We start from the raw sequence: 26,973 nt of genomic DNA, 5'->3' as shown, positions 1-26,973 counted from the left end.
TAGTAGCAGAATGTCCAGTCAACATCAGTTTCAATTTCTCTAGATCAATTTTACTCAAGTAGAGGCATACCCTGTGGGGAGCACAGAGACTTTCCGAGGGGGGCTGGAGCAAAACTTTAAAATTGCTCCCCAAATCACAGCTTTCATTTTTTTTTTTAAAAGAAAGTAAGTCTCTTACAATTATATTGAGTACTTGAATGCAACTGATGCAGAAATATCTGCCTACATTTGCAGAGAGCCTAAAACAATAGCTCTGCAACGTGGACTGCCCCATCCATTTCAATTGGTGTTAACTCAGATAGCAGTGACAATATTTTAAATGTCAGCTATTTCACTGGTCATCAAAACATGTAAGGATAGAGAGGAACTATGTACATCAGCACTTCCTGAAGTGCTGAAGTGTGTTGGGTGTAGGGGAGAGGAGAGACACAAAGATGTGTAAATTAAGAGGTGCCATGGATTGTTAAAAGCCTGCACAGTTGTCTGGGAGGACGAGAGGGCAGATGTCCAGCTTTTAAAAGCTTTTAAAAGCTTTGGAAACTCTGCTCTAGAAGATCTGTACTGTGGGACAATACCCACATAAGTTTAAGATGGTTCTTCCACATTCTACATGTGCTTTTGGTAAATCTTTACACTCAAAGAATCATCAGGAAAACAACATTCCCTGAGGCAGAAAAAGCACATTTATCTGTGACAGTCACAGTGCCACTGCAGGAAGGCATGGCTTGAAGCTGTTGGATTCAGCCATAGTAATGGATAAAATACATAAAATGGCATGAGGAAGGCTTAATGGAGGCCTAAAACCAAAACCAACTAAAGAGACTCAAAAAGAAAAAAACCTGTCAAAGTGTAGCAATAACTAATACTAAATATCATACCTCCAAGACTACATATATAAGTAAAAATCCCAACCTTTCCATGAAGTGGGGCTGATGGGGCTAGCATTGAGCTCCTGCTCACTTCCTACAGCAGTCAGAAGTAAATGAAAAGTTGGAGCTGTGCACCCTTTTGAGCACGAGGACACATGTAAGATGTGTGTGAAATAGACACTGCTATCTAGAAAGTTCCAACCTTTTTTATCCCAGGCATACAAAGTACCCATAATGAAGATCATACAGGCAGTACTCAAAGAACTCACTGATCTTGTTTTTGCACCTCTAAAACTGGATGGAACAAACTTTACTACACTCTGCAAAAGAAAAAAAGAGAAAGAAAACAAGACAGACCAAGCACGAAAAGTTTCAGCCTGAAAGGAACAGGTTTTGCTAAAGTTACGACTGGTTGAAATTAGGGCTATAAGCCTGTAGCTCAAAAAAATCCCAAACCACCACCACAAAAAAACAAAAAAACCCTTACTTTGTTTCATGTAATGTTCTTTTTCTAAAGCGCAATGGTGCTGTCCCAAGATCTGCAAAGGTCCGATCTCTCTGGTAAGTACCGATATTTGTACTTTGCTCTGGGTCACTTATTACAGCCCTCACCGAAAAAAGGAAACAAAAAACATTACTCTATGGCAGAGGTTCTCAAACTCAGGGGCACCTCTCCCGGGTGTGTGTACGCAGAATGTACTCTGGGGGGCATGAGAAGCTTGGGGGGGGAGGAGCTACTGAGCACATTTTACCCACAGTAATTAATAGTTAGCAAAGCTAATTTCCTCCAGACTTATCAGGTCCTCAGGTGGTGCTGTGCATTTTACTCTAGATGGTTCTGTGCATTTTGACAGATTTCTGTTAAATTTGCATAGTATTATACAAAATCATTGCCATCTGTACATTAATCTGTTTGCTACAACATGGTGTGCACATTTAATTGTAAGCATCGACCACAATCACAGTTTTGCTTTTGCTCTTATTACAATGGATCACTGGCTCTGTTTGACTAAATACCTTACTGTTTCCAAATGTTTAGTGAGAGTTGCATGTTGATTATTTTTTATCGGTGTATGTGTTTGGGCGGGGGAGGGGGCTGTAAACTACTACAGACACAAAGAAGTGGGGCACAATCAAATAAGTTTGAGAACCATTGCTCTATGGTAAATATAAATTTGTAGGTTTCAGAGTAGCAGCCGTGTTAGTCTGTATCCGCAAAAAGAAAAGGAGTACTTGTGGCACCTTAGAGACTAACGAATTTATTTGAGCACAAGCTTTCGTGAGCTACAGCTCACTTCATCGGATGCATTCAGTGGAAAATACAGTGGGGAGATTTATATAAAGAGAATATGAAACAATGGGTGTTACCATACACACTGTAAGGAGAGTGATCAGTTAAGGCGAGCTATTACCAGAAGGAGAGCGGGAGGGGCGGGGGGACACCTTTTGTAGTGATAATCAAGATGGGCCATTTCCAACAGTTGACAAGAACATCTGAGGAACAGAGGGGGGATAAACATGGGGAAATAGTTTTACTTTGTGTAATGGCCCATCCACTCCCAGTCTTTATTCAAGCCTAAGTTAATAGTATCCAGTTTGCAAATTAATTCCAATTCAGCAGTGTCTTGTTGGAGTCTGTTTTGAAGTTTTTTTGTTGAAGAATTGCCACTTGTAGGTCATCAAGGATCTACAACCTATCCTGAAGGACGACTCATCACTCTCACAGATCTTGGGAGACATGCCAGTCCTTGCCTACAGATAGCCCCCCAACCTGAAGCAAATATTCACCAGCAACCACACAACAGAACCAAAAAGAAAAGGAGTACTTGTGGCACCTTAGAGACTAACCAATTTATTTGAGCATGAGCTTTCGTGAGCTACAGCTCACTTCATCGGATGCATGCCGTGGAAACTGCAGCAGACTTTATTTATACACAGAGAATATGAAAAAATACCTCCTCCCACCCCACTGTCCTGCTGGTAATAGCTTATCTAAAGTGATCATGGCCTAACCCAGGAACCTATCCTTGCAACAAAGTCCGTTGCCAACTGTGCCCACATATCTATTCAGGGGATACCATCATAGGGTCTAATCACATCAGCCACACTATTAGAGACTCGTTCACCTGCACATCTACCAATGTGATATATGGTCAAACTGGACAGTCTGTACGTAAAAGAATAAATGGATACAAATCAGATATCAAGAATTATAACATTCAAAAACCAGTTGGAGAACACTTCAATCTCTTTGGTCACTTGATTACAGACCTGAAAGTGGCAATTCTTCAACAAAAAAACTTCAAAAACAGACTCCAACGAGAGACTGCTGAATTGGAATTAATTTGCAAACTGGATACAATTAACTTACGCTTGAATAAAGACTGGGGGTGGATGGGTCATTACACAAAGTAAAACTATTTCCCTCTGTTTATTCCTCCCCCCCCGCCGCTGTTCCTCAGATGTTCTTGTCAACTGTTGGAAATGGCCCACCTTGATTATCACTACAAGAGGTTCCACCCCCCACCCCCCGCTGGTATAACTCACCTTACCTGATCACTCTCCTTACAGTGTGTATGGTAACACCCATTGTTTCATGTTCTCTGTGTATATAAATCTCCCCACTGTATTTTCCACTGAATGCATCCGATGAAGTGAGCTGTAGCTCACGAAAGCTTATGCTCAAATAAATTTGTTAGTCTCTAAGGTGCCACAGGTCCTCCCTTTCTTTTTATAAATTTGTAGATCACTTTTGTTCTAACTCTTGTAAATGCTAGGGTAATATAATCATACTTCACAGGCTGGCATTATTTGTGCATACCTAAGATATATTAAGGAAAATAAGCCTAATAATCAGTTACTTCAAGCACAAAGAAATGCAAGAATGGTCCATTAGTGCACATCTTATTGTGTTTCATCACATATACTTTTAAATAAGAAAAAAAAATTAGAATGTATTTTGCAATCTGGAGCAGCACAAAGTTATTTTCATTCCCTCTGTCCCTGCAAAGGCTCTATTACTTTCCTCTGGTTCTTTCCAGAGACAGTCAGTGCTGTTACTTATACTGCTGGGTGAGGGTCACCAAACAAAAGCACAAGACCCTTCCTCCTTCAAGGCACTGAAATGATGTCTAAAGTGCTCCAAAGACCTGCCAACTCATGGGTGTTAACTGCCTAGTTGTGGGACATTGGCCAACTCAATCTCTCAGAGCCAACTCTGTAAAACTGGAACAATATTGTCTTACTTCAAAGGAGTGTTGTGCTGATTAATTCGTTAGTGCCTTTCTTCTGAGAATCTCAAATTTTTAAAACAGTAAAGAAGTATAATGTATTACAAAAGGCACCAATATATTTTGCAGAAAAGCATGCAATTAGCTCTCAAGAGTGTGCTGTAAAATACTTAAAATTAGGTTTCAGAGTAGAGACTGTCCGGTTTGGCCAATGTACATGGCAAAGGAGCACTGCTAGCACATGATGGCATATATGACATTGGATCTACCAAGCCACATCTACCAATGTGATATATGCCATCATGTGCCAGCAATGCCCCTTTGCCATGTACATTGGCCAAACCGCACAGTCTCTACGCAAAAGAATAAAATGGACACAAATCGGACAGGAATCATAATATTCAAAAACTAGTAGGAGAACACTTCAATCTCTCTGGTCACTCAATAACAGACCTAAAAGTGGCAATTCTTCAACAAAAAAACTTCAAAAACAAACTGACTCCAACATGAAGCTGCAGAACTGGAATAAATTTGCAAACTGGATACCATCAGATTAGGCCTGAACAGAGACTGGGAGTGGTTGGGTCATTACAAAACCTAAACTTAATTTCCCCAATTGTAATTTCTCCCTACTGTTACTCACACCTTCACATGCATCTGATGAAATGGGCTGTAGCCCACGAAAGCTTATGGTCTAATAAATTTGTTAGTCTCTAAAGTGCCACAAGTACTCCTGTTCTTTTTGTGGATAGCAGACTAACACGGCTGCTACTCTGAAACCTGTCACAACTTCTTGTCAACTATCTGTAATGGGCCACACTCTTACCACTTCAAACGTTATTTTTCCTCCCTTGGTCTCCTGCTGGTAATTGATTTAACTCATTAGACTGACCTCACACTTGGTAAAGCAACCCTCCAACCTTTCATGTATTTATACCTGCTCCTGTATTTCACTCCATGCATCCAATGAAATGGGTTCTAGCCCACAAAAGCTTATGCCCAAATAAATCTGTTAGTCTCTGAGGTGCCACAAGGACTCCTTGTTGTTTTTACTTAAAATTAGGGTGCAAGTGTTAATAAATTTTAATTCTGAGAGATACTTACATCATACTTATAGCATTTAAAATTAGAAGGCTGATCATTTTCGTCCCATAAGTATTACAAAAAAATTAAATTTAAAGAATGTTCACAAATTTTAACAAAACAATACTTCCTTCACAAGGTAGGGCACACTTTCAGATAGTTGATTCTTCTACAGTGTTAACTTGTAATTATACTTTGTATATTCTCTTACCTAGATAACTGATCCACCATCACTTGCTCTACTACAGTTTGCTTTCTCCTCTCTGCAGCTACATCCTCCTGAAATGAAAAACCCATTAAGAGCCTATGAGATACAATAAACACTTCAGAAAATAAGATGATTTCCAGAGGGTGCGGTTAAGCAATATGGAATTTTCAAATGTGTCATTTCACTCTCTTACCTTATCTTTTTTTTAAAATCAAGAAAATTATACGGTGAATGAAGTTCAGTTAAATTAGAGCCACATAATGCATTCTGATACAGTTAAACTGTTTACATATGCACTAGCTCTGTGTAATTTTATTGTCTACACCTAAAGGAGAACTCTAACATTTATGCGGAGGGCCAGATTTCTTTATATTTGCTCCCACATTACTTTCAGTGTATTATTTAAAGTGGGACAAAGCATAAGAGAAACTTCCCTCCCTATCCAATGTATCACAGGAATCAGTGCAGATAAAAATTATGATTTCAAGCAAATGAAGATTTACCTCTACCAATTTGATTTTGTGTTGTGAAAGATTCTTCTATGATTGTCCACTCAATTATGTATTTGAAAGCAGGTCAGCTATGTGCTGGAATATTCTCCTCCTGGGATATATGACAACTGGAAGAGTCTTACAGGATTCACCCTATTCATTGGACAGATTATCCCAACTATTCTTCCTTGCTAGTAGTGGGTTTTACTCTCTGGCAAAACCCTATCATTTAAAATATATCAGATTTCTGAACTTCTCTACTGAATTTAGGTTTTCCCTTATTTCCATTACATTTACATAGTTTGTTTTCTTGGGAAGACATTGTACAGTGTTTTTTTTTAATGTAAGCTCCCAACCCAATCTGTATACCTGTGATTAGTTATCTACCTCTATCTTTGCTGTCGCTCCCTCTATCTTAGTGCAACTCTATTTCACTAATGTGCTAAATACAGAGACAATCTGTGCCTGAGAGAAGCTTTCCTGGGTAGGCATTTTTACATGTGCAAGCCAAATTCTATACAGACCAAGTCCTACTATAGTTGAAGAGGATGAAAAACTGGTTGCCAATCAAACACCAGATAAACTTTAAAGGATAATCACTAACTTTACCAAAGTTGTTATAGGGTTAAGTTGTAAAGGGTATAATGCACAAGTCTCCCAATAAGTCAGTTTTGCTCTCTGCATAGAGAAAGCATTGTACATCACCTTTGTGGGCCTAATCAAAGCATTTGACACAGTCAGCAGAGCCAGTCTATTTGCAATACTAGGAAAGATAGGATGCCCATCAACCCTGTTAAATCTTATACATTCATTCCACAACAACTGTCCAGTTTGGCGAGTCCACTTCGGACAGCTTTGAGATGAAAAGCAGAGTGAAGCAAGGATGTGTTCTTGCCCCTACACTCTTTCGAATCTTCTTGAATTGTGTGTTTAAGGACATGAAAGATGAAGTGTATCTCCACACAACATCAGATTGGAAACTCTTCAACCTCTCCCGACTTAAGCCAAAGACCAAAATTAAAAAGGTGCTAAACAAGGAACTTCTATTGGCTGATGATGCTGCTCTCACAGCCCATAATGGAAATCTACTACAAGAAATCATGAACCGCCTTTCAAGTGCTTGTCAGGCATTTGCTCTCACCATCAAGATAACAGTTGTGTTAGGACAGAGGGTTCCACAAGATCCTTCAATTACCTTAAATGCAAACCATCTAGAAGTAATCCAAAAGATCAGCTATGTAGGTTTTACAGTTACCACCAACTTCTCACTGGATGAAGAACTAAAATGTTTGCATTGGAAAGGCTACCACCACATTTAGCAGATTAACTAAAAGAGCATGGAATAACTCAAAGCTTACCATCGAGACCAAAATGCTAGTGTACCAAGCTTGTGTCCTCAGCACTCTCATGTATGGTGGGGAAACATGGACAACATATGCTTATCAGGAGAAAAGATTAAACAGTTTCCACCTACATTGTTTACACCGCATACTCAACACCAAATTGCAAGATACAGTCACCAACGCAGAGGTTATTCAAAGGGCAAATTTAACAATTGTGACAGCCCTGCTCAAGCAGAGACGACCGCGCTGGCTGGTCCATCTGAGTAGGTTGGAAGATGGACAGATACCCAAGGACATGCTATACGGGGAGCTATCAGAGGAAACAAGAACAGCAGGATGTCCCAAGCTTCACTATAAAGACACATGCAAGTGAGATATGAAGGAATTTGGAATTGATCCTGACCAATGGGAAATCTTGGCAAGTGATCATAACAAGAGGCTCCATCATCTCCACCAGAGTATCAAAGTCTATGACAGAAGCTGGCTCCTACAGCTGGAAGATAAAAGAGCCCGTAGGAAGCAAGCAGCTCCCAACCAAGATACATACATTTCCAATCACTGGCAAAGATCGTGTAAATCTCAGACTGGATTATTCAGTCACCTGAGACATTGCAAACCATCTGCATCATAGACTGCAATTCCCACTATCTCTCGCAGACGAAAGGATGCCAACACTATCCAGTAAGTATGAATTACCACTTGCCAGAATAGCTAACTCAAATTCATCACAAACTGTTTATTCTGAGCAGGCTTTTTTCCTTTCTGAATTACTAATGTTTGGTTTTTATCTGTGATGCAGTCAGGTGTCACAATCATCAGTGCATTATATTAAGTTATTGAACATATACATCTTTTCCCATTACTTGATCCAAGGGATAGGTTAAAAAGTAATTATATACTAGAGGACAAAGTGATAACTGTAAGCTGTAGACTATGGAGCATTTCCTAAATGCCCATAGATTTCCACACTAAGACTCAAGCAGTGCATGTTGAGAAGGGAGAATCCCATTTTAGAGAGTGAAACTTCAACATCTGAATTTCAATTCAATGCCAGAAGACTTTTTTTTTTTTTTTTTTTTTTTTTTAAAGTGCATCCTTCATTCAGCTGTTAGAGAAATTCATGGTAGGGCTGTTACAAAGCTATTGAGACAAGTATTTGATTTCAATAGAGGTCATAGGACAAAAAGAAGAAACTCTACTGTGAACAAAATAGCCTTTTTATTTAAAAGGAATACAGCTTCTTCTGCAAAATTCTAACAATATTTGGTACAGTTTGTGTGATTTGCTCCAGGATGTCACCACAGTCTTCCTTAAACAGGAGAATTCTCATTTCACTCATTCTTATAGATCATTTAGATATTCTGCATAGTAAATATATACAAGCCTTCATATTGCACTCGTCACCATAGTATCCAAGTGCCTTCCAGCAGTGTGTTAAGCCAGGTGACCATACATCTGTTATGTATTGTTTGCTCTCTCATTCACTTCCCAGAGGAAGAAGCGTGGGGAATGGTGTGCCCTGGTTTTGTAGGATGTTATTGTTTTCTTAGACATACCTGTTGCTATGTGTCTTTATGTTAGAGAAGGCAAGGTCAAAGAAATGCACATTGCACTTGGAGTGGAAGCTGGTGAGGTTTGTGATAGTCCTTAGTTACTGGGGGAGTTATTTCCAGAGTCCGTGACAACCCCCAGAGAAGGTCCTGTCTCCCACACAGATGAGCTTTACTCTTACTGTTGAGGGTTCTATTGTGTCAGAGGAGCAAAGTTGTTTTAAACCAGGAGCTTTAAGCAGTCTTTTAGGTATCCTGGGCCCCGGCCATGGAGAGCTTTGAAGATAAGGACCAAGACATTGACCTTGATTCAAAATTCTATGGGAAGTCAGTGTAGAGAGCATAGGGCAGGTGCAATGTGCTCAAAGTAGCCTGTGTTGCTGAGGAGACATGCTACAATGTTTTGTATTTGTTGGCATTTCCTAAGTGCTGACAGTTTCATGCCCAGGCATATTGCATTGCTGTAGGTCGAGCCAAAAGGTAATGGATGCATGAATAACTGAGGCCAGGTCTTCACCTGCCAGGATGGGACAGAATCTCACAGCCATTGTGATGTGAGAGCTCAGCATCAGCGAGGAATCCAAGAGTACTCCTAGACTACAGACTGAACTGACCAGCTGTGGATGCAAACCTTCAATCAAAGAAGTCTGCATCATGGTTGCTATCTCCTCAAAATACTCTTCAATATAAATACAAAATATAACGGCTTACTTCTAAACTATTTTTGATACTGCAAAACAATGAACAGAAGGAAATTACAGAAAAACTACACATTAAATGTATTAATAACAGTTACACTCAAAGGAAATGTTAACATATATGATATTTAAGACCATCTTTAAGGCTTTTTAAAAGTAACTATGCACAACTGACAATAGGGCTTATATTTTCAGAAAAGAAAAAACGTATGGATGAGAACTCAAATTATATATAACATATTAAATCTCTCTCAAAGCACTAAGGATATGACATAAATCAACTCAAAATTGAAATTCTAAGTTAAGGATGCCTTGGGCACAACGAGTGAAAGCAGCCATGTACTTTTGTATATGAGATATCCAAGTTCAACAACTATTTCAAGACCTTCTGATAGAATATTCTATGTGCTACTGTCCTTAATCACAACACAGTGAGTTCAATACATCAGATGATCCATAAATCAAGCCTTTTTGTTTTGTTTTATTGGTGTAGTCCAGCAAAAAGACAAGTCCTAGAGGCTGCTGAGCATTGCTGAAAGTAGTGCTGAGAGCCAAAGCACTACCTCTTAACATTCAGCATTTGCTCAGCAACTGTGCAGAGCCTTTCATACTGTGGAGAAATTACAGTCTTGGTAAGGGAATGGGTGGGTACTGAGCATGGCCAATGCATACGTGCTTAAATGCAATCCAGTGAATGTAAATGGCACATGTAGTCGCTAACAATTACTCCTACAGTCAACCAGAAGTTGTGCTTAAGAGACACTTAGAAAGAGAGAGGGCATATGTATGAGTGCCGAAGACTGACAGAAATGCTTCTTAAGGTTCCCTTGACATCTTTCAAACAGCTACTTAATGACTCAAAGTATGTTGGTTACAGTGTTCTTGACAGCCCAATCAGCCAGTAGCACCCACTCCTCTCCATTTTCTGCACCTTAGCTGACTGTGACTAACAAAAGGTGACATTCAGCAATTTTAAATGGTGGCTCTGAACTGCCCTAGCACAATCCTCATCCCTGCAGCACTGAGCCCTTAATATTAAGGGTGGTTGTTTTGTTTTTTTTAATTAAAGAAGCAAACAGATAAAGTATCTGATGATAGTAACAGATATGAGAGTTTTCCTGTCATGCAAGGAACTACTGCTATCAGTAGTGCCCCATCTACATTCACTTCAATGGGAATTACAATAATTTAAGTGTTTATGATGCAAACTTCAATTCAAACAGATGGGCAAATAGTACTTTCCATTTATTCTACTTGCATTTACAGTCTCACAAAAATTTGAATGGCTTAACATATTTTGTGAGAATGTCACTATGCTAACCCATTTCAATAGACAGTTGTGTCCACAAAAAAACAAATAGGAAAAAAAACACCATTCATGTTCAGTAGTAAAGCACACAAAACAAGATCTCACCAAAGTTCAATTTCATTATAAAATAATCGTAAACTCAGTGTTTAGAGTTCTTGTGCTTTTTCTGCACAGTTCTGACAAAACATCACAGAAGAAATAGGAGAACTCTATTAGGTCACGCAGTTAATTTCCTTGTCAATGCTAGACCATGTATGATTTAATCAATATAAATGTTATGTAAAAATACACATATATACAAACTGCTATCAGTGAGATTTTCAGAAGTGCTCAGCACTTAGCCTAACTCTGTTCCCATTGAAAACAATGGTTACATTTCTTTTTACTTCAATTGAAGAAGTTGTGCACTGACTGCTTTTGAAAACCCCATTCTATATTTCTACAGCATATCAAAATTTATACCTACAAGACTTGATATACAGGGATATTTATGTAACAATTTAATACCATCCAGGAAACTTACAGCTTCTAACTTCCTTATACTGTGCTGCATTGTGTAAGGCTTGCTTGTATAGCATTGCTGCAAGAGGGCTTTCTCATCAAGAGCTGTAAGATCATGATCAGTCCTGTCTTCAAGCTGTGGATCCTACAAAGAAATACACTGAATTCTACTTACAACATCATGGACAATCAGTTGCAGCAAACAAAACTATTTTTCTTCGGTTTAGACCAGGGGTTCTCAAACTTCATTGCACCACAATCTCCTTCTAACAGCAAAAATTACTACATGACCCCAGGAGGGGGGACCAAAGCCTGAGCCCACCCAAGCTCTGCCAAAGCCCAAGTCCCACTACCCGGGCAGGGTGACCAAAGCCAAAGCCCAAGGGCTTAAGCCCCAAGTGGGAGGCCTGTAACCTGAGCCTCACCCCCAGTGCTGAAGCCCTCAGGCTTTGGCTTCAGCCCTGGGCAGTGGTGGCTCAGGCTTTGACCCCATGCGGTGGGGCTCAGGCTTTGGCTTCAGACCCAGCCAGTCTAATGCCAGCCCTGGCAACCCCATTAAAATGATGTCATGACCCACTCTGGGGTGCTGACCCACAGTTTGAGAACTGCTGGTTTAGACTTCTCTTGTAACAGAGATCTCCTGCAGTTTTACAGAAGTTAACAATCCTCTTAAGAGGAGATGGATGGACAGGGTAAATGTAATATATTTATAAATGAACGGGAAGAAATACAGACACTTTTCAGAAAAATTCACTGGAAGCAGAGTTGTTTTTTTTAATTAATTATGCCGAATGCAAAGATCATGTTTTCATAAAACAATTATTTATGTTCTCAGGGACTCATTAAAAAAATCTAATTGTGTATTTTATAAATTCTATACATAAAATAATAGAAATGTAAGGTTGGGAGGGACCTCAAGAGGTCATCTAGTCCATCCCCCTACACTGAGACAGGACCAAGTATGCTTACACCATCCCTGACAGGTGTTGACTAACTTGTTCTTAAAACCTCCAACAATGCGGATTCCACAACCAAATCTAGTGCTCAATTATCCTTACAGTTAGAAAGGTTTTTTCTAATATCTAACCTTAATCTCACTTGCTACAAACTAAGCCAATTACTTCTTGTCCCACCCTTGTTGGACGTGGAGATCAATCAATCACTGTCCTCTTTACATATTTGACAACTGTTGTTATGCTCCTCCTCAGCCTTCTTTTCTTTGGACTAAAAACATCCAATTCTTTCAACCTTTCCTCATATATTATGTTTTCCAAACCTCTCATCAGTTTTGTTGCTCTCTTCTGGACTCTCTCCAGTTTGTTCACATCTTTCTTGACATGTGGTGCCCAAAACTGCACACAGTACTCCAGCTGAGGCTTTACCAGTGCAGAGTAGAGAGGAACAATTACCTTCCATATCTTATATAAGACCCTCTTGTTAATATATCCCACAACATTTGCCGTTTTTGCCATAGTATTACACTGACTCATATTCAGTTTATGATCCACTATAACCCTTAAATCCTTTTCTGAGTAATACTGACTCACCAGCTATTTTACATATGGTATTTCACTGAATCATAGAAATGTAGGGCTGGAAGGGATTCAGAGAGGTCATACAGTCCATCCCACTGTGCTGAGGCAGGATCAAGTATACCTACCATTCCTGAGAGGTGTTTGTCCATCTTGTTCTTAAAAACCTCCAAAGATGGGATTTCACAATCTCCCTTGGAAGACTATTCCAGAGTTTACCTTTCCTTTTAGTGAGAAAAATCTTCTTAATATCCAACCTAAATCTCACTTGCTGCAGAATAAGACAATTACTGCTTGTCCTACCTTCATTGGACATGGAGAACAAATGATCACTGTCCTGTATAAGAACTCTTATCCGATAACAACCCTAAAATAAGTTACCTCTTCAGTATTCTTTTCTCAAGACTAAATATGCCCTGTTTTTAACCTTTCCCTATCGGTCAGGTTTTCTAAACCTTGTATCATGTTTGTTGCTTTGCACTACCCCCTCTCCAATTTGTCCACATCTTTCTTAATGTGTGGCACCCAGGACTGGAAACAGTACTCCACCTGAGGCCTCACCAGAGACTGGTAGAGCTGAACAATTACTTCCCATATCTTACATACAATAATCCTATTAATACACTGCAGAATATTAGCCTTTTTTTGCAACTGCATCTCATTGGCTCATATTCAATTTGTGATCAACTGCAACTACAAGATTGGTGTCTACAGCACTACCGCAGAACCAAATATGATCCATTTTGCATTTGTGCATTTGATTTTTCCTTCTTAAGTGTAGTACTTTGCACTGGTCTTTCTTGAATTTCATCTGATTGATTTCAGATCAAATCTCCAATATATTGAGATCATTCTGAATTCTAATCCTGTCTTCCAAAGTGCTTGCAACCCCTCCCAGGTTGATGTCATCCACAAATTTTATGAACATACTCTCCATTATCTGTTGTTAATTAAAATTGTGAATAGTACCAAATGCAGCCCTCTCAGTTTCACAGTGAATCACTAACAGACTGTACTCAAAGACTAGTTATCAGCTATACAACCACCTTATAGTAATTTCATCTAGACCATATTTCCCTAATTTACTTATGAGAACGTTATGTGGGAGAGTGTCAAAAACCTTACTAAAGTCCAGAGATACCACATGTACTGCTTCCTCCCTCCACTAAGCTAGTAACCCTGTCAAAGAAGGAAATTAGAGTGGTTTGACACGATTTGTTCTTGACAAATCCATGTTGGCTATTACTTCTCACCTTATTATCCCTCAGGTTTCAACAAATTGATTGTTTAATCATTTGTTCCATTAACTTTCTAGGTTGACAGCTCGTAATTCCCTAAAACCTCCTTTTTCCCCTTTTTGAAGATAGGTACTAAGTTTGTCCATCACCAGACCTCTGGGACCTCAGCTGTTCTCCATAATTATTAATCGTTCAGAAATTGCTTTGATAGCTCAAGTATTCTACAGTGAATTTCATCAGACTTTGCCAACTTAAATATATCTAGCTTATTTTAGTATTTCTTTAACCTGTTCTTTTGCTATTCTGACAAGAGATCCTTCTCCCTTGTTATTATTCACTGTGTTGAACATCTGAAATACAATTAACTTTTTTAAGTGAAGACTGAAGAAAAAAGTAATTAAACACTTGAGGATAAAATCAAGGTATTAAAAATATTATAGCCTGATTTTTTATTTTACTTTTTTTTAAAAAAAAAAAAAAAAAGGATTTTTACTCGTCTGATGTTTAGAAATATCTTTTGAGTGGGCCCAAAAGCAACTCCACCAAACACACTTGACTCCAATTATTCTATTCTGCCCTCCTCTTCGAAAACATCCATCTGGTGTCCTTTCAGTTGTGCTACTCCCATAAATGCTCTCTTGCAGAGCCTGGTGAAGTAGAGCTTGCAAGTGAGTTACTCTTAGCCAGATGCAGGACATTGTGGCGTTATGCTTGTGCAGGAGAGAGGAAATGAAACTCACCATCAACAAAACACTGTCACTAACAAGGTGCTACAACATGAACAAAATAAACACAATTAGAAAAAAAAGGATATTTTTCCTGTCTCAATTCTTTCAGTTATAGGTTCTCTTAGGTTTTACTTCGAACACAGCTAAGTACATTTGCAAATTTAATTTCAAGTGGTCAGTGTCCTTTTAAGACAATCAAGCAATATACACAGTAGCCATCTCTGCCTGGGACACTAATCTCCCTCCTCCATAACTTTTTCCTTTCCATTCTGTTAATATTCAGCAGCTAAAATTATCCTTCACCATTGTCATTTCACTGCTTTTTAGTGATTCATTGGCTTCCTCTTTCTTTCCATAGTATTCAAACTCATCATCATCTTTGATCAAGGCTTCATCCAGTTTCTCTCTTCAATGGCCATCCCCCTTCTCACACCTCTTGCTCACCTCCTGCTCCCACCTTCATGTCTGTTTCATGCTTCTCCTCACACCTGGAATGCTAACTCTTCCGGTGTGCTGAGCATCCTCACCCTCTCCCTCTTCTTCAAAAGAAAATGAAAGGTAACTTTTTTTATTTTGTTTTTCCATTGTTGATCTCCACTCCTCTGCTGTCTACTCCTCAACTTTTACACCAGTCTTATTTTAAAAGATAATCTTATAAATTCTGCTCATTAGTAATATAATACAATTATTATTTATTATTTGTATTGTGGTAGCACCAAGAAGTCCCAATCAGGGTTTGGGATTCTCTTGTACTGGGCACCATACACACATGGAATAAGCTATCCCTGCCCCCAAAGGACTTACAATCTATATAGTTCACATTATCTTTATTTATTTTAACCCTTTTCCCCACAACATCTTTTTTCTGCTAATTTTCATTTTCTATTTATCTGTAAGTTCTATAGGGCAGTGGGAATATATTTTTTTCTGTTCTTTGTAAACTATGCAAAGTTATGGCTCTATATACATATTTCAATAAGGACTGAAAGCACTTCACCATTCTAATGTAACATTTTTACAATCATCCCTCCTCTTTTGGAGTCACCAATTATGCATTTTCCTTCTAATAAAAAGAAATAATAAATAATAATATATAATAATAATAAGAAATAAGAAATATTATCCGTAGCCCATGCAAATCTTGCTCATCTGGCTAGGAGAAGTGCCTTCCCAAAGCATATACTTGCTCTCCCACTGGAGACTTATGCTTCTAGTGTTCATAAGAGGAAAGGGTTCAAATAGGTTTCCTCTATTTTAATGCCTATTCAACATTAGAGATGTTCAGATACTAATGAGGATGAGTTCCAAAATACATCTACAAGTTTAAAATAGGTTACCTTTTTATGTGCTGTTTTTCTTGAAGATTCCTGAGACTGGGCATTGGTTTTTTTCTTTTCTGTAGTTCTCTGAGAATACTGTTTATATCCCTCTTTCATTTCTGCTTCATACTGCTGGTATTTTAGTTTGTATTTGTCTGTTGGGGATGGCAGATTTTCTGGTATTGTCTTTTGCTCCAAAGAAAGCTAAAAAGCAAAAAATAATCAGAAATAACAGCCTCCTACTGTGATACACAATGTCAACAGCAGGATTATTATACTCCTCCAGTACATTTGTGCAGTTAAAGGACTGATGTTCCTTGACACCACACTTAACATTTAGAAGAACATAAATACTGTTGTATAACAACATTAGGTTGCTCTCATGAAACTCTTCTTGTTTTGCTTGATGATTTTATAAGTGTTCTACAAACAGGACTTGGAGCATGCCTACCCTACAGTCACTATAGCACTGCTTCCTAGATCAACAAAACAGGTTTTTCTGTCACTGTAGTTAAATCCATAACTCTGGGATGCGATAGCTAGGTTGATGAAAGACTTCTCCCACTGACCTAGCCACATCTACATTGGGAACTAGGTCAACCTAACTATGGCACTCAGGAGCACGACATTTTTCACAGCTCTCAGTGACGTAGCTAGGTCAATCTCATTGTAGACCAGGCCATGGAGTAACAGTAGAACTGAGTGGGAATGACCAAGAAATAAATTGAAAAAAAAAATCTACATTTAAATTATTTTACCACCTAGTCTCTTAGGGAAGATTCACCTATGAAGTTTCCTACAGAGGAAGCATGAGGTTTTTTTTTATTTCATGTGGAAGTATTGCTACAATCAGGCATCTGAAGCAAACAATGCAGAAATCATGGCCACACAGAAAAATATGTTAAAATATATCAGTGGCACTTGACTATCTTTTCTCCTCAAGGTAGATTCAGATGGAATAGAAACAAAGAGGGAGAATGAGCAGGAGATATATTCTATTTAGGTTCTTATATCACATCCATCCCTGTGGTATCTGGGAAATAATGAAGGGGATAAAGAGGGAGAGGGAAGGTAAAAGAAAATGAAAGAGAGGAAAAGAAGAAACTGGGAGGTAGTCAAAGCCATTTCAACTTTACAGTAGTAAAACAGATTTATGTTCACTGATTATCAATCTGAAAAATGCCTTCTAGCAAAAGAGATTATATTTATATCTCAATATTCAGCTAATAAGAACATAGCAACTCACATTAATAACATGCATATTGTCTTAAGTTAGTCAGAGAGGACCAGAGAGAGACAAAGACACACACCTATACAGGCTTAGTCCACACTACAAAGTTTTGTTGGTATAGCTATGTTGGACAGGATTTGGAGTGGGGGGTGGGAAGGGAGGGGAAATATCACACCCTCTAACTGACATAGCTATGACAGCAAAACCTGTTGTAAATGCCACTATTGCAAAGGAAGAGTGCTTCTGTCAGCTTAGCCAATGTCGAACAGGGAAGTGATTTAGCTATGCTCGCGGAACTTATTCTGTTGGCGCCTGCTGTATCTGCACCAGGAGGCTCTGCTAACATAACTATGCAGGCAAAAAACGTGTAGCCTAGACAAGCCGAGAAAGACACACACACACACAGAGACATACACACACACATACACACACGGAGAGAGAATGTGGTTTGCAGTGTCCTAATTGGGGAAAAAGTGACCTAATAGGTGGTCATTTCATACAGAGAATGACCATGCTCTAAGTTAATCAGTGTGAGTTGCTGTATTATTAACAATTGCTGAAAGGTGATAAAAAGGTTTTACATTGTTCCAAACAATGTTCCAACCTACACTGGCAGCACAGTGCTACTTTCTAAGGACCCAGTCCTCCAAACCACTACTCATGCAAGTGTCCCATTTGACTTCAAGGGATTATTTGCTTAAGGACTGCATAGGTGCATAGATATTCTCATGTTCAGGCCCTCACATGGTATGACTGCTGTTATGGACTCACTTTTTGTATTAAATTGTTTTTGGGTTTAAAGAAAATTAATTTTTTAAAAGAACTACCAAAGGATGTTTTCAAATTTTCCAGCAGGACATACACACATAGGGAGGTTAGGATGCCTTCCATTCTTTAACTACAGAAATATAATGCAATTTACTAAAATTTGGCATATACCTCTCACCCTTACCACAGAAAATAATCCTGTAGATTTGTACAAGTCCTGAACTGGTTTGAAGTTTGGGAAACCGCTTCTTGACCACATATGAATCTCAGACGATTAACCTTTGCAACCCCTGAACCTTTTCCTTCTTCTAATGACAAAAAACTATCACAGCTGATACAGTTTCAAAATGCAAAAGCTAACTATATAAAATAATAGGAGATTAAAAGTCTCTCAACTAAGCCATTTCCTTATCATACCAAAGAAATTAAAACGTGTTTAATTTTCAGATCACACATCATAATCCTCTGCTATTCAATTGATAATATTATTTTGTCAGGATGTATTTTTCCAGCTATTTTACCTCCATTTTCTTCTGACAATGTTTTCTAGCCAGCTGTTTAATAGAAAGGAAAAATAAATGTTATTTTAAATAGTAATTATCACCAACCATTCTGCATGAATCATAAGAAAATTTGTCAAATACATTTTTCCAAAGTTAAACAAAACAGAAAAATTCAAAGGACACCTCTTCTCACTCTCAAGTAACAATGACTGACTGAAAAAAACATTCAGCAGAGTCATTATCAAACGTATTCTTAATTTCAGTAATTTGGACAGCTCTGTAATTTTCCAGAAAGCAGTATGGTAAAACTGAATAACTGATTTTCCCTCTATGACAACTAGGTTTAGCTGGTCTTTTTTAGAATTTTACATTCTTACTCAGCACAGAAAGAGAATAAATAAATACTGATGTTCTATTTATTTAAAAATATATACTATTATGTTGTCAACCAAACTAGATATTACTCTGAAATTCTCTTTGAAAGGAAGAAAAACACTAATAATGAAGTTATTGCACTCCGCTACGACAGTCTATGAGTGGCCAAAATCAACTCAGATTCTTCCACAAAATAAATATCTTCTATTTGTAAACAAAAAGTTATTTTTCATATCTTATGTTTAAGAACTATTTCTTATTTTGGTTAATTATTTTCTGATTTACAACAATTTTCTTAAGATTTGTTTAGAAGTAGAAATCAAAGTTATATGCTACCTCAATTCACAATTTTCAGATGCTTTCACAAATTGTTACTAACCATAGCGACCACTAGTGTACAAACTGTTAGTAGGCAAAATTAAAAGAATTAGAGTATAAATCAACAGTCTACAATAAACGGTTACTGTGATGAAGAAATGGAGTTTGAAATTTCTGAAAAGCTTCCAAGAAAAAAAAAGAAACTCTTATTAGAAAGCACTTCAACCAATAATACTCTCCTATCTTTTAATTTAGTCACACAAATGGAAAGAACTAAATTGTGTAATAAAATTAGACATGCTTTATTTGCTTCAATTCTCATGAAAGACAGAATTTTTAAGATATCAGTAGTGGCAAACTGACCTGTTGTATCTGATGATGCTGTGCATAAGGAGTCTGTAATGGTGTACCCCAACTAACAGTTGAAGATGAATCTGGAGGGCCAATGCGAGGAAACCTCTTACTGTATGGTACGTAAGAATCTCCATCCTAAAATACAAAGAGAACAATATTATTTGTACTTATTTCATAGTCAAAAGAAATGTTTTGACCAACTTCTGCAAACTTTTCAGATAACACTAACCTCTTCATCTGAAGACCCCAACTTGCCCAAATCAAGGCATGGCACCCTGCAGGAAGTTAAAAAATGGCCTTAGTAATGCTTCAATACATTCTCAATACATGTTTTCAATTGCAGTACAAGGGAACTCTCTGATAATGAAGTGCTTTTCCCATTCACAAAAATATCTTCGCTGTCAACAGTTTCACTATAATTGGAGAGGGCCTACCTGGCAAAAGTCCCTACCAACCCCCTTCGCTTCACCTCAGAAGTGGTAACAGAGCCTTTCTTCATCGCCAGTTGCAGAGGACACTGGCAGCTGTGAAGGGCCCCTGGAAGACCCTATCTTCACTTCCAGCCTCAGATAGTTCTATCAAGACCATCCTGGCTCCTCTTCACTCCTCACTAGGAGCAGCTGCAGCAAGATCAGAAGCCAGGGATTTCTCATTACGCCTCTGCCACAATAGTATTGTGGCAAATTCTCTCTTCTCCATAATCAGCCAGAAGAGAGGCAATGGGAAAGTAAAAAGTAATCCTTTTTGAATGCAGCCCTTCAAAACTAATTGGAAGGGAATTAGCACAGTGGAACCCAACTATACTGCAATTAAATACCAATAGTGACTCCTCATTCAGCTTAAAGAAATTAAAAAGTCAATTGAAATACATTAAGCAATTCTGTATTTTTACTTCATTTTAGCCCTAATCCCACTAGATAATGAGTGTCCTTATCACCCTCTAAAATAAACTGGAGTTGAAGATACCCAGCACTATCGAAGATGCATTCAGCATCTTTCTGGATTGTGCCCTTTAGGTTCAATCCAATGCCCGCTAACTTTCAGTGGGAGCTGGATCAGATAGTAAGGCTATGTCTATATTGCACACCACTTATGGTGGCATACAGAGTATGGACAGTTAAATGCCACAGAAAAAAGTGAGCTGCATTCACACTGTGGTGCATAGCCACATGCATCAGTGGGGAAAGGCTCCTGCTGTCACATCCTGCCAGAGCCTTTCCCCACAGGTCCCTGCAGCAGGGAAAGACTGGCAGTAGGGAGGTAGCAAGACACTACACTGTCAAAAACAGTGGGAGGGGGAGGGTCATGTTCTGAGCTGTGTAGAGTACATATTCCAAGGGTTCACGGGTATCTTTACTCAACTAAGCAGTACCTCACCACTTACACTGCTATTTACACCCATGCTAATGTATGTACCCTACAGGTCACCCTAAAGGGTGTGCAGCTTAGACGTACCCTAAATTCCACTGTGTATGGCTGCTGGTATTTAACTCTATTTTAGCAAAACAGAGGAGTGTTGGCTAAAGATAGACAATTTAATCAAGCCTTTATTAAAATCAATACATTACAAAACTACCAGTCACACTAAGACTTGGAATGTGTACTTAAAAACAAAAGGAGTACTTGTGGCACCTTAGAGACTAACCAATTTATTTGAGCATTAGTCTCTAAGGAGCCACAAGTACTCCTTTTCTTTTTGCGAATACAGACTAACACGGCTGTTACTCTGAAACCTACTTAAAAACAGTACTGGTGAAAGATGCCAGATTTCAGTTTCAAGCACTGTAAACCTTCGAACAACAACCACACAAGTATAGTCTGAGCATCAGTAGTACATACTTTCTCTCACTTTGCTACCACCATTTTTCAAAACTCTGTTCTTACAGTCCCTTCTAGAACCGGAAGACATGCTGACTCTCCAGGCCCATTCAGGCAGTGGAGAATGACTGAATACACACAGAGATCGAACTATCCCTTTATCCAGCCACAGACATTCCAAGGTCATGTTTGATACATACTGGTAGAATGGTATGGAGAGCTAAAATGACCATAAAGATTATTTAAAATAAGGCAGTTCAGTCTCAAATATGGCATTGATAATAGATGACGTTAATATAACTATTCCCAGGCCTCAGAATCCCCAATTTTGGAAGTACTATACAAAACAGATTTCAAATCACTTTTTAAAACTCTCTCTCATGACAATTTCTTTGTATTTATAATGAAATATCTGTAAGGAACAGCAATTCTTCTCTCCTATCCCCTTTCATAATGGTAAAAAGTATAAAAGATAGCTTGTTTACAATTAGAAATAACTGCCATGAGCTTAGACAGAAACTAAAAAAGTAAAACTCAACCATCCAACTTTTAAATATTTGAAAGAAAGCAAAAATATTAATGAGTAATCACTAATAACGCCACCAGATTCCAATTTATGTCAATGTACATTTCAAAAAAACCTACTTTACTAAAGTAAAATTTATAAAAATAAGTGTGACTTTTAAAAGTATCATTTTAAAGAAAACAGTTAAATTCCTCTTCAAGTATAAAGCATAGCCAACAAGTCTATGGTGATAAATTTCACCTAACTCCTTGATTTATATATCAACATAAAGACAATAAAATAAGGAAATTTACCAAAGTTACTTAATGCAGAATGAAACAGACAGTTCATAAGTAGGAAGAATAGACTTACTCAGCTGGACGAAGGCCATGAGTTGCTTGTATATTTGGTTTCCATCCCTACAAAAAATGTCAGTATAATAATTAAATCATTATTTAAAGACACAGTTCTGTCTTTTGAGGGTTGTAAAATTCTGGTATAGACGTTTGGTCTGGGGCTGGAGCCTGAGCTCTGGGATATTCCTCCCTCACAAATTCCCAGAGAGCCTGAATATCTGCACTGCAATTGTACAGCCCAAGTCAGCTGACATGGGCCAGCCACAGGTGTTTAACTGCACTGTAGACATAAACTTGGAGAACAGAATTTGAATCTTGTTTTATGACTACTGTTTTCTGTTACAGAAGGCAGAAGTATTACCATAATAGTTACATTCTGAACTCTGGGGGAGATCAGGAAAGAATAGGAATGCTCCTTTCTGCAACACACCACAGAGGCCCCTACTGAATGATTGGGGTATAAAACAGCATTCTCACTGGCTGGAGGATGCTATTACAGAACACATCTGATAGTGGAATACAGAAAGACATCTTGTCAGGTAGGAGAAAGGCAGTCTGCCATAGTTGATAGGTCTAAGTCCTGGACCCCCTAATGTGGTCACCTAGCAACAAGAAGGAAGTTAAATGGAAGTATGTGGGCCTGAAGAAAAGCAAATGCTAATCAATAATCAGTTAACTATTTTTAATCTATAAACCTAAAGGGCACAATACTTATGAAACAAAAAAGGAAATATCTACAGTCCATACTTCAGAAAGTATTAATGTTCAGGTCAGACGCAGTCAAACTAAAGGTTACCATTATCCAAGACTGTATTCATACTCACCAAAACAATAATTTATTTACTTTCAATAATTACCCTGCAAGTTCAACTTGTTTTCTTTTATATTGCAGTAATCTTAATAGGGTTTCATAAACTACACTATTTTAAAATCCTGAACATAAGATGGTCTGTGAAATAAAAAACACATTTGTAAATCAAAATAGAAACATTAATCTTTCCATTAAACATACCTGACTAAGTTTCTTCCCCCTTGATGACAGCTCAGCTTGCCCTCTAGGAGATGCAGCAACTCCTTTAACCTCCAAATCCATGCAAATTTGACAATGGACTTCACAATAAACTATAAATAAAAAAGACTATATGAAAACCATATATTTTTATTTATAATAGTAATTATATAGAAAATAATTAAATTACAGAGTACGTACCTAAAACTCCCAATTTGGGAGTTTTTATTCAATGATTTGTGACTGTGGGGATCCCAACCCAAAAGATACCTGGAGGTGAGTCTGAGCCACACACACCTCCGTCTCCCCAGGAGCTGTGCTGGTGAAGAGGAAGTTCTGAGTGCTGTCCCTTCCCAGCCCTGTGGAATTGGCAGCTAGAAGCCCCTGACTGGGCGCTCCCAGCAGCAAGGGGGAGATCGGACCCACCTCCACAAGCCTCCTCCAGCTGCAGGAACCTCCAGGGTTGCTGCCCAGCTCCAGAGCTTCCTGCAGCCCCAACAGTGGCTGTGCAGGGGAAGAACAAGTTCTGTCCCTCCCCAGCCCGGCTGGGACTTGCAGCTATGAGCCCCTTGCTGGGGCATTCCCATTAGCATGAGGGAGATCAGATTTCGTGAGGGAAGGGCTTATTTCACAATCCGTGACATGTTTTTCATGGCCGTGAAATTTAGGTAGGGCCCTAAATCATAGAATATCAGGGTTGGAAGGGACCTCAGGAGGTCATCTATTCCAACCCCCTGCTCACAGCAGGACCAATCCCCAATTTTTGTCCCAGATCCCTAAATGGCCCCCTCGAGGACTGAACTCAAAACCCTGGGTTTAGCAGGCCAATGCTCAAACCACCGAGCTATCCCTCCCCACAGGGCTGGGAAGGGACAGCACTCAGAACTTCCTCTTCACCAGCACAGCTCCTGGGGAGACGGGGGGTGTGTGGATCAGACTCACCTCCACGTACCTTTTGGGTTGGGATCCCCACGGTCACAACACCATGAAATCTCAGATGTAAACATTGGAAAAGGTTAAATTGACCAATTTAAAAACCCTCTGGTCATGAAATTGATCAAAATGGACCATGAATTTGGTAGGGCCCTATCAATGACCTATGGCAATGTTGCACTGGATGCCCATCTCCACAGTAACTCCTGACTTCAGTCTTCCCTTGCCAGGGTTATCTTTTGCTGGAAGCAGTTCTAAGCTTCTGTCTTAGCTTCAAACTTCACTCCCTGGAAACACTGATTTTCTTTTCACTTCAGGCTTCCCCTAGTCCCCTCTTAACTCTAGCATTTGCAATTTGTACTAGATGTGTCAACTCTCCCCATTCCTGACTTACATCCTACATATTTTTAGCCAGACCAGAACTTTTGCCATACCCTAAGAATCCTTCTGGGTCCCAGCTACGGTAACCCCAATAGCTCCAAACCCTCCCTTCATGCCACACACCATCCCCTCTGTGAAGTTTCCTCCCCTATCCTGGACAGTTCTGCACCTACAGGCAGGCTACCTCCCAACTTCAAGATTCCCAGAAACCCGACGCCCCATGGTGTATGTTCTAAATTATGCAGGAGTAAAAGTTGTCCCTATATTCAGTTACTCAACAGATGTTAGTTTCAAGCATGCTCTGCTCCCCAGCAGAGGTGATGGGCCTATTTGTTATTTAAAGTGAAAATGCATCTATCTTCACAGAACCTCAAACATTTCATTTAAAATGTAACGAGATTTTCATAATCATAACAGGGAAAAACTAGTGCATATTCATTATTAGGATTCACAAATTAATGTAATCAGATTTTTAAAATAGTATTAAATATTTTGATTCAATATAAAAATACTATGTGTTTACAACGATTTAACCACCACACAGAAAAGACATAAAAGATAAACTTTTACAGTAGGAAAAAAACCTTGGGAAGTAGAAAGCTCACAAGTTAACCATCTCCACTTCCTTGTGGACAAGTGTCCACATCACAGAAATACCACCACAAGGTAGAACAGATTGTTTAGCATAAGTAGTTAGCACATATTCTAAGGGACCATTCAAGGAAGAGTGGTCCATTAGTGGTCCCTTAGAATATGTGCTAACTACTTATGCTAAATAATCTGATCCACCTTGCATTTGATGCTCAGGGTACCTTTCCCAGACCTGAAGAAAAGCTCTGGTGTGGCTCCAAAGCTTGTCTCCCTCACCAACAGAAGCAGGTCCAATAAAAGATATTACCTTGCCCACTTTGTCGGTCTTGTTAGTAGTCTCAAACAAAAGGTAACAAGATAAATAGGGTTAGGGACCGAGATCCTCTCACCGTTAGTTTTGATCTCTCTGGAACAGGTGCAAAAGGGATATTGAAGCTCTCTGGCTGTGGACTTCATGGGACAGCCCTAGCCAGTGATCCATACTGTTCACAGGACTGCCAGCTAGTGTGGTTTCATCATAAATCTCAGGGTTTGGTGTTTTTCTTAAAGCTCCTGCAGCCAAGCAATTACATGAGCAGCTCCATTTTGTGTCTTGTTTTATACGTTTCTAACCCCTGGGGCTGCAGAGAAACGCTTGGACACCTGAAGCAAGAGCACCCTACCGGCTCAGAAACCAGAGGGAAAACAACAAGAACCCGTTTTTTGTTCCACTCCCGAGTTCTGGGGCAGGGAAAGGGGGGGGTGAGGACTGTCCTGGCTAAGCCCGGGCCCGCCGGCAGCCGCTGGGCTCGGCAGCGGAGTGTCTCTCCCGGCGATGCCCGCAGCCCGGGGACAAGGAACCCCGCAATTGGGCCTCCGGGGCGTCCTGAAGGGGCAGCGCCGCGCGCACGAGGGCGCGCCTTGCCCCGCCCGTTGCCTAGGTTTCCCGTAAACAAGCCCGGACGCGCCGGGCCGCCGAGCGCCCGCTGCTCTCGGCCTAGGGGGGCGGGCCGCAGCCCCCGGCAGTGAAGGACCAGGAGCCCCTCGCCCCCTCCCCAGGCGCGCACTCGCCGCCCGCTCACCTCTGCGGCCGCCGCCCCTTTTCCCCCAAGTCTTGCAGCGTCCCTGTGCGCGCACCCGCCGGCTCTGCTGCGCGTGCGCTCGAGGGGCGGGGACGCGCGCCGGGGTGTGTGCCCGGCCCAGTCAGGCTCCTCCCGCCCTGTGTGTCTCTCCCTCCTCCCATAGCCACGCCCCTCCGGGCTTGAGAGGCGCGGGATGAAAAGCCTGGAGCTCCGGGCTGAGGTTTGTGTGCTCGGGCGCCAGCGGTCCCTGTCCCTCAGCGCAGCTGCGCTGGTGAACGCGCGAAGGACCCAGCCATCAGCCTGAGCCCTCAGTCCCTGCACGGCCCGGCGTGTTCGAGCCCGGGCCTCGGGAGCCACCGATGGGAAATACACCCTGCCCTGCTGGAAACAGCAGCCCACCCCTGGGTCATGCCCCGGGCTGCAATCCGCAGTGCCAGATTAGCCGCTGGGCCCGGAATTGCGGTCGGCGGCCTTTAGTCCCCTGGCTGGGGGTTGGTCACTCTTTTGTTATCTCTGAGGAACTAGGCTGTGGCCCATCGCCAGACTCTCAAAGCATGTAGCAAAAATCTCATAGCTTCATCTGCAATGAAGCTATACATACCTTTCAACAGGATATTAATCCGCAACCGAATGACTTTTCAAATATCTCACAAGGCATACTTTGTACAAAA

At 40.0% G+C, this 26,973-nt stretch overlaps 1 protein-coding gene across 9 annotated transcripts in view; it reads right to left on the bottom strand.

Annotated features, from left to right (window-relative positions):
• CAPS2 (calcyphosine 2) overlaps positions 1-26,369 on the bottom strand; it is a 62,014-nt gene extending 35,645 nt beyond the window's left edge. For 3 of the 9 annotated variants that reach the window (XM_073327744.1, XM_073327736.1, XM_073327739.1), the window contains exons 1-11: positions 26,303-26,369; positions 25,631-25,793; positions 23,340-23,449; positions 22,344-22,390; positions 19,878-19,923; positions 19,658-19,783; positions 18,620-18,652; positions 16,118-16,303; positions 11,305-11,427; positions 5,394-5,461; positions 1,357-1,476 (exon numbers count right to left, since the gene is read on the bottom strand). In XM_073327744.1, coding sequence (XP_073183845.1) covers positions 1,357-1,476; positions 5,394-5,461; positions 11,305-11,427; positions 16,118-16,303; positions 18,620-18,652; positions 19,658-19,783; positions 19,878-19,923; positions 22,344-22,390; positions 23,340-23,449; positions 25,631-25,697 — 926 coding nt within the window. In that variant the 5' untranslated portion in view covers positions 25,698-25,793; positions 26,303-26,369. The other 6 variants (XM_073327742.1, XM_073327743.1, XM_073327738.1 and 3 more) reach the window with 6 other exon arrangements.
• Positions 26,370-26,973: the final 604 nt, after the last annotated feature.

The sequence above is a fragment of the Lepidochelys kempii genome, chromosome 1 (assembly GCF_965140265.1).
Source record: "Lepidochelys kempii isolate rLepKem1 chromosome 1, rLepKem1.hap2, whole genome shotgun sequence".
NCBI classification, from domain to species: Eukaryota; Metazoa; Chordata; order Testudines; family Cheloniidae; genus Lepidochelys; species Lepidochelys kempii.
This window is presented reverse-complemented; position numbering and strand designations above follow the sequence as displayed.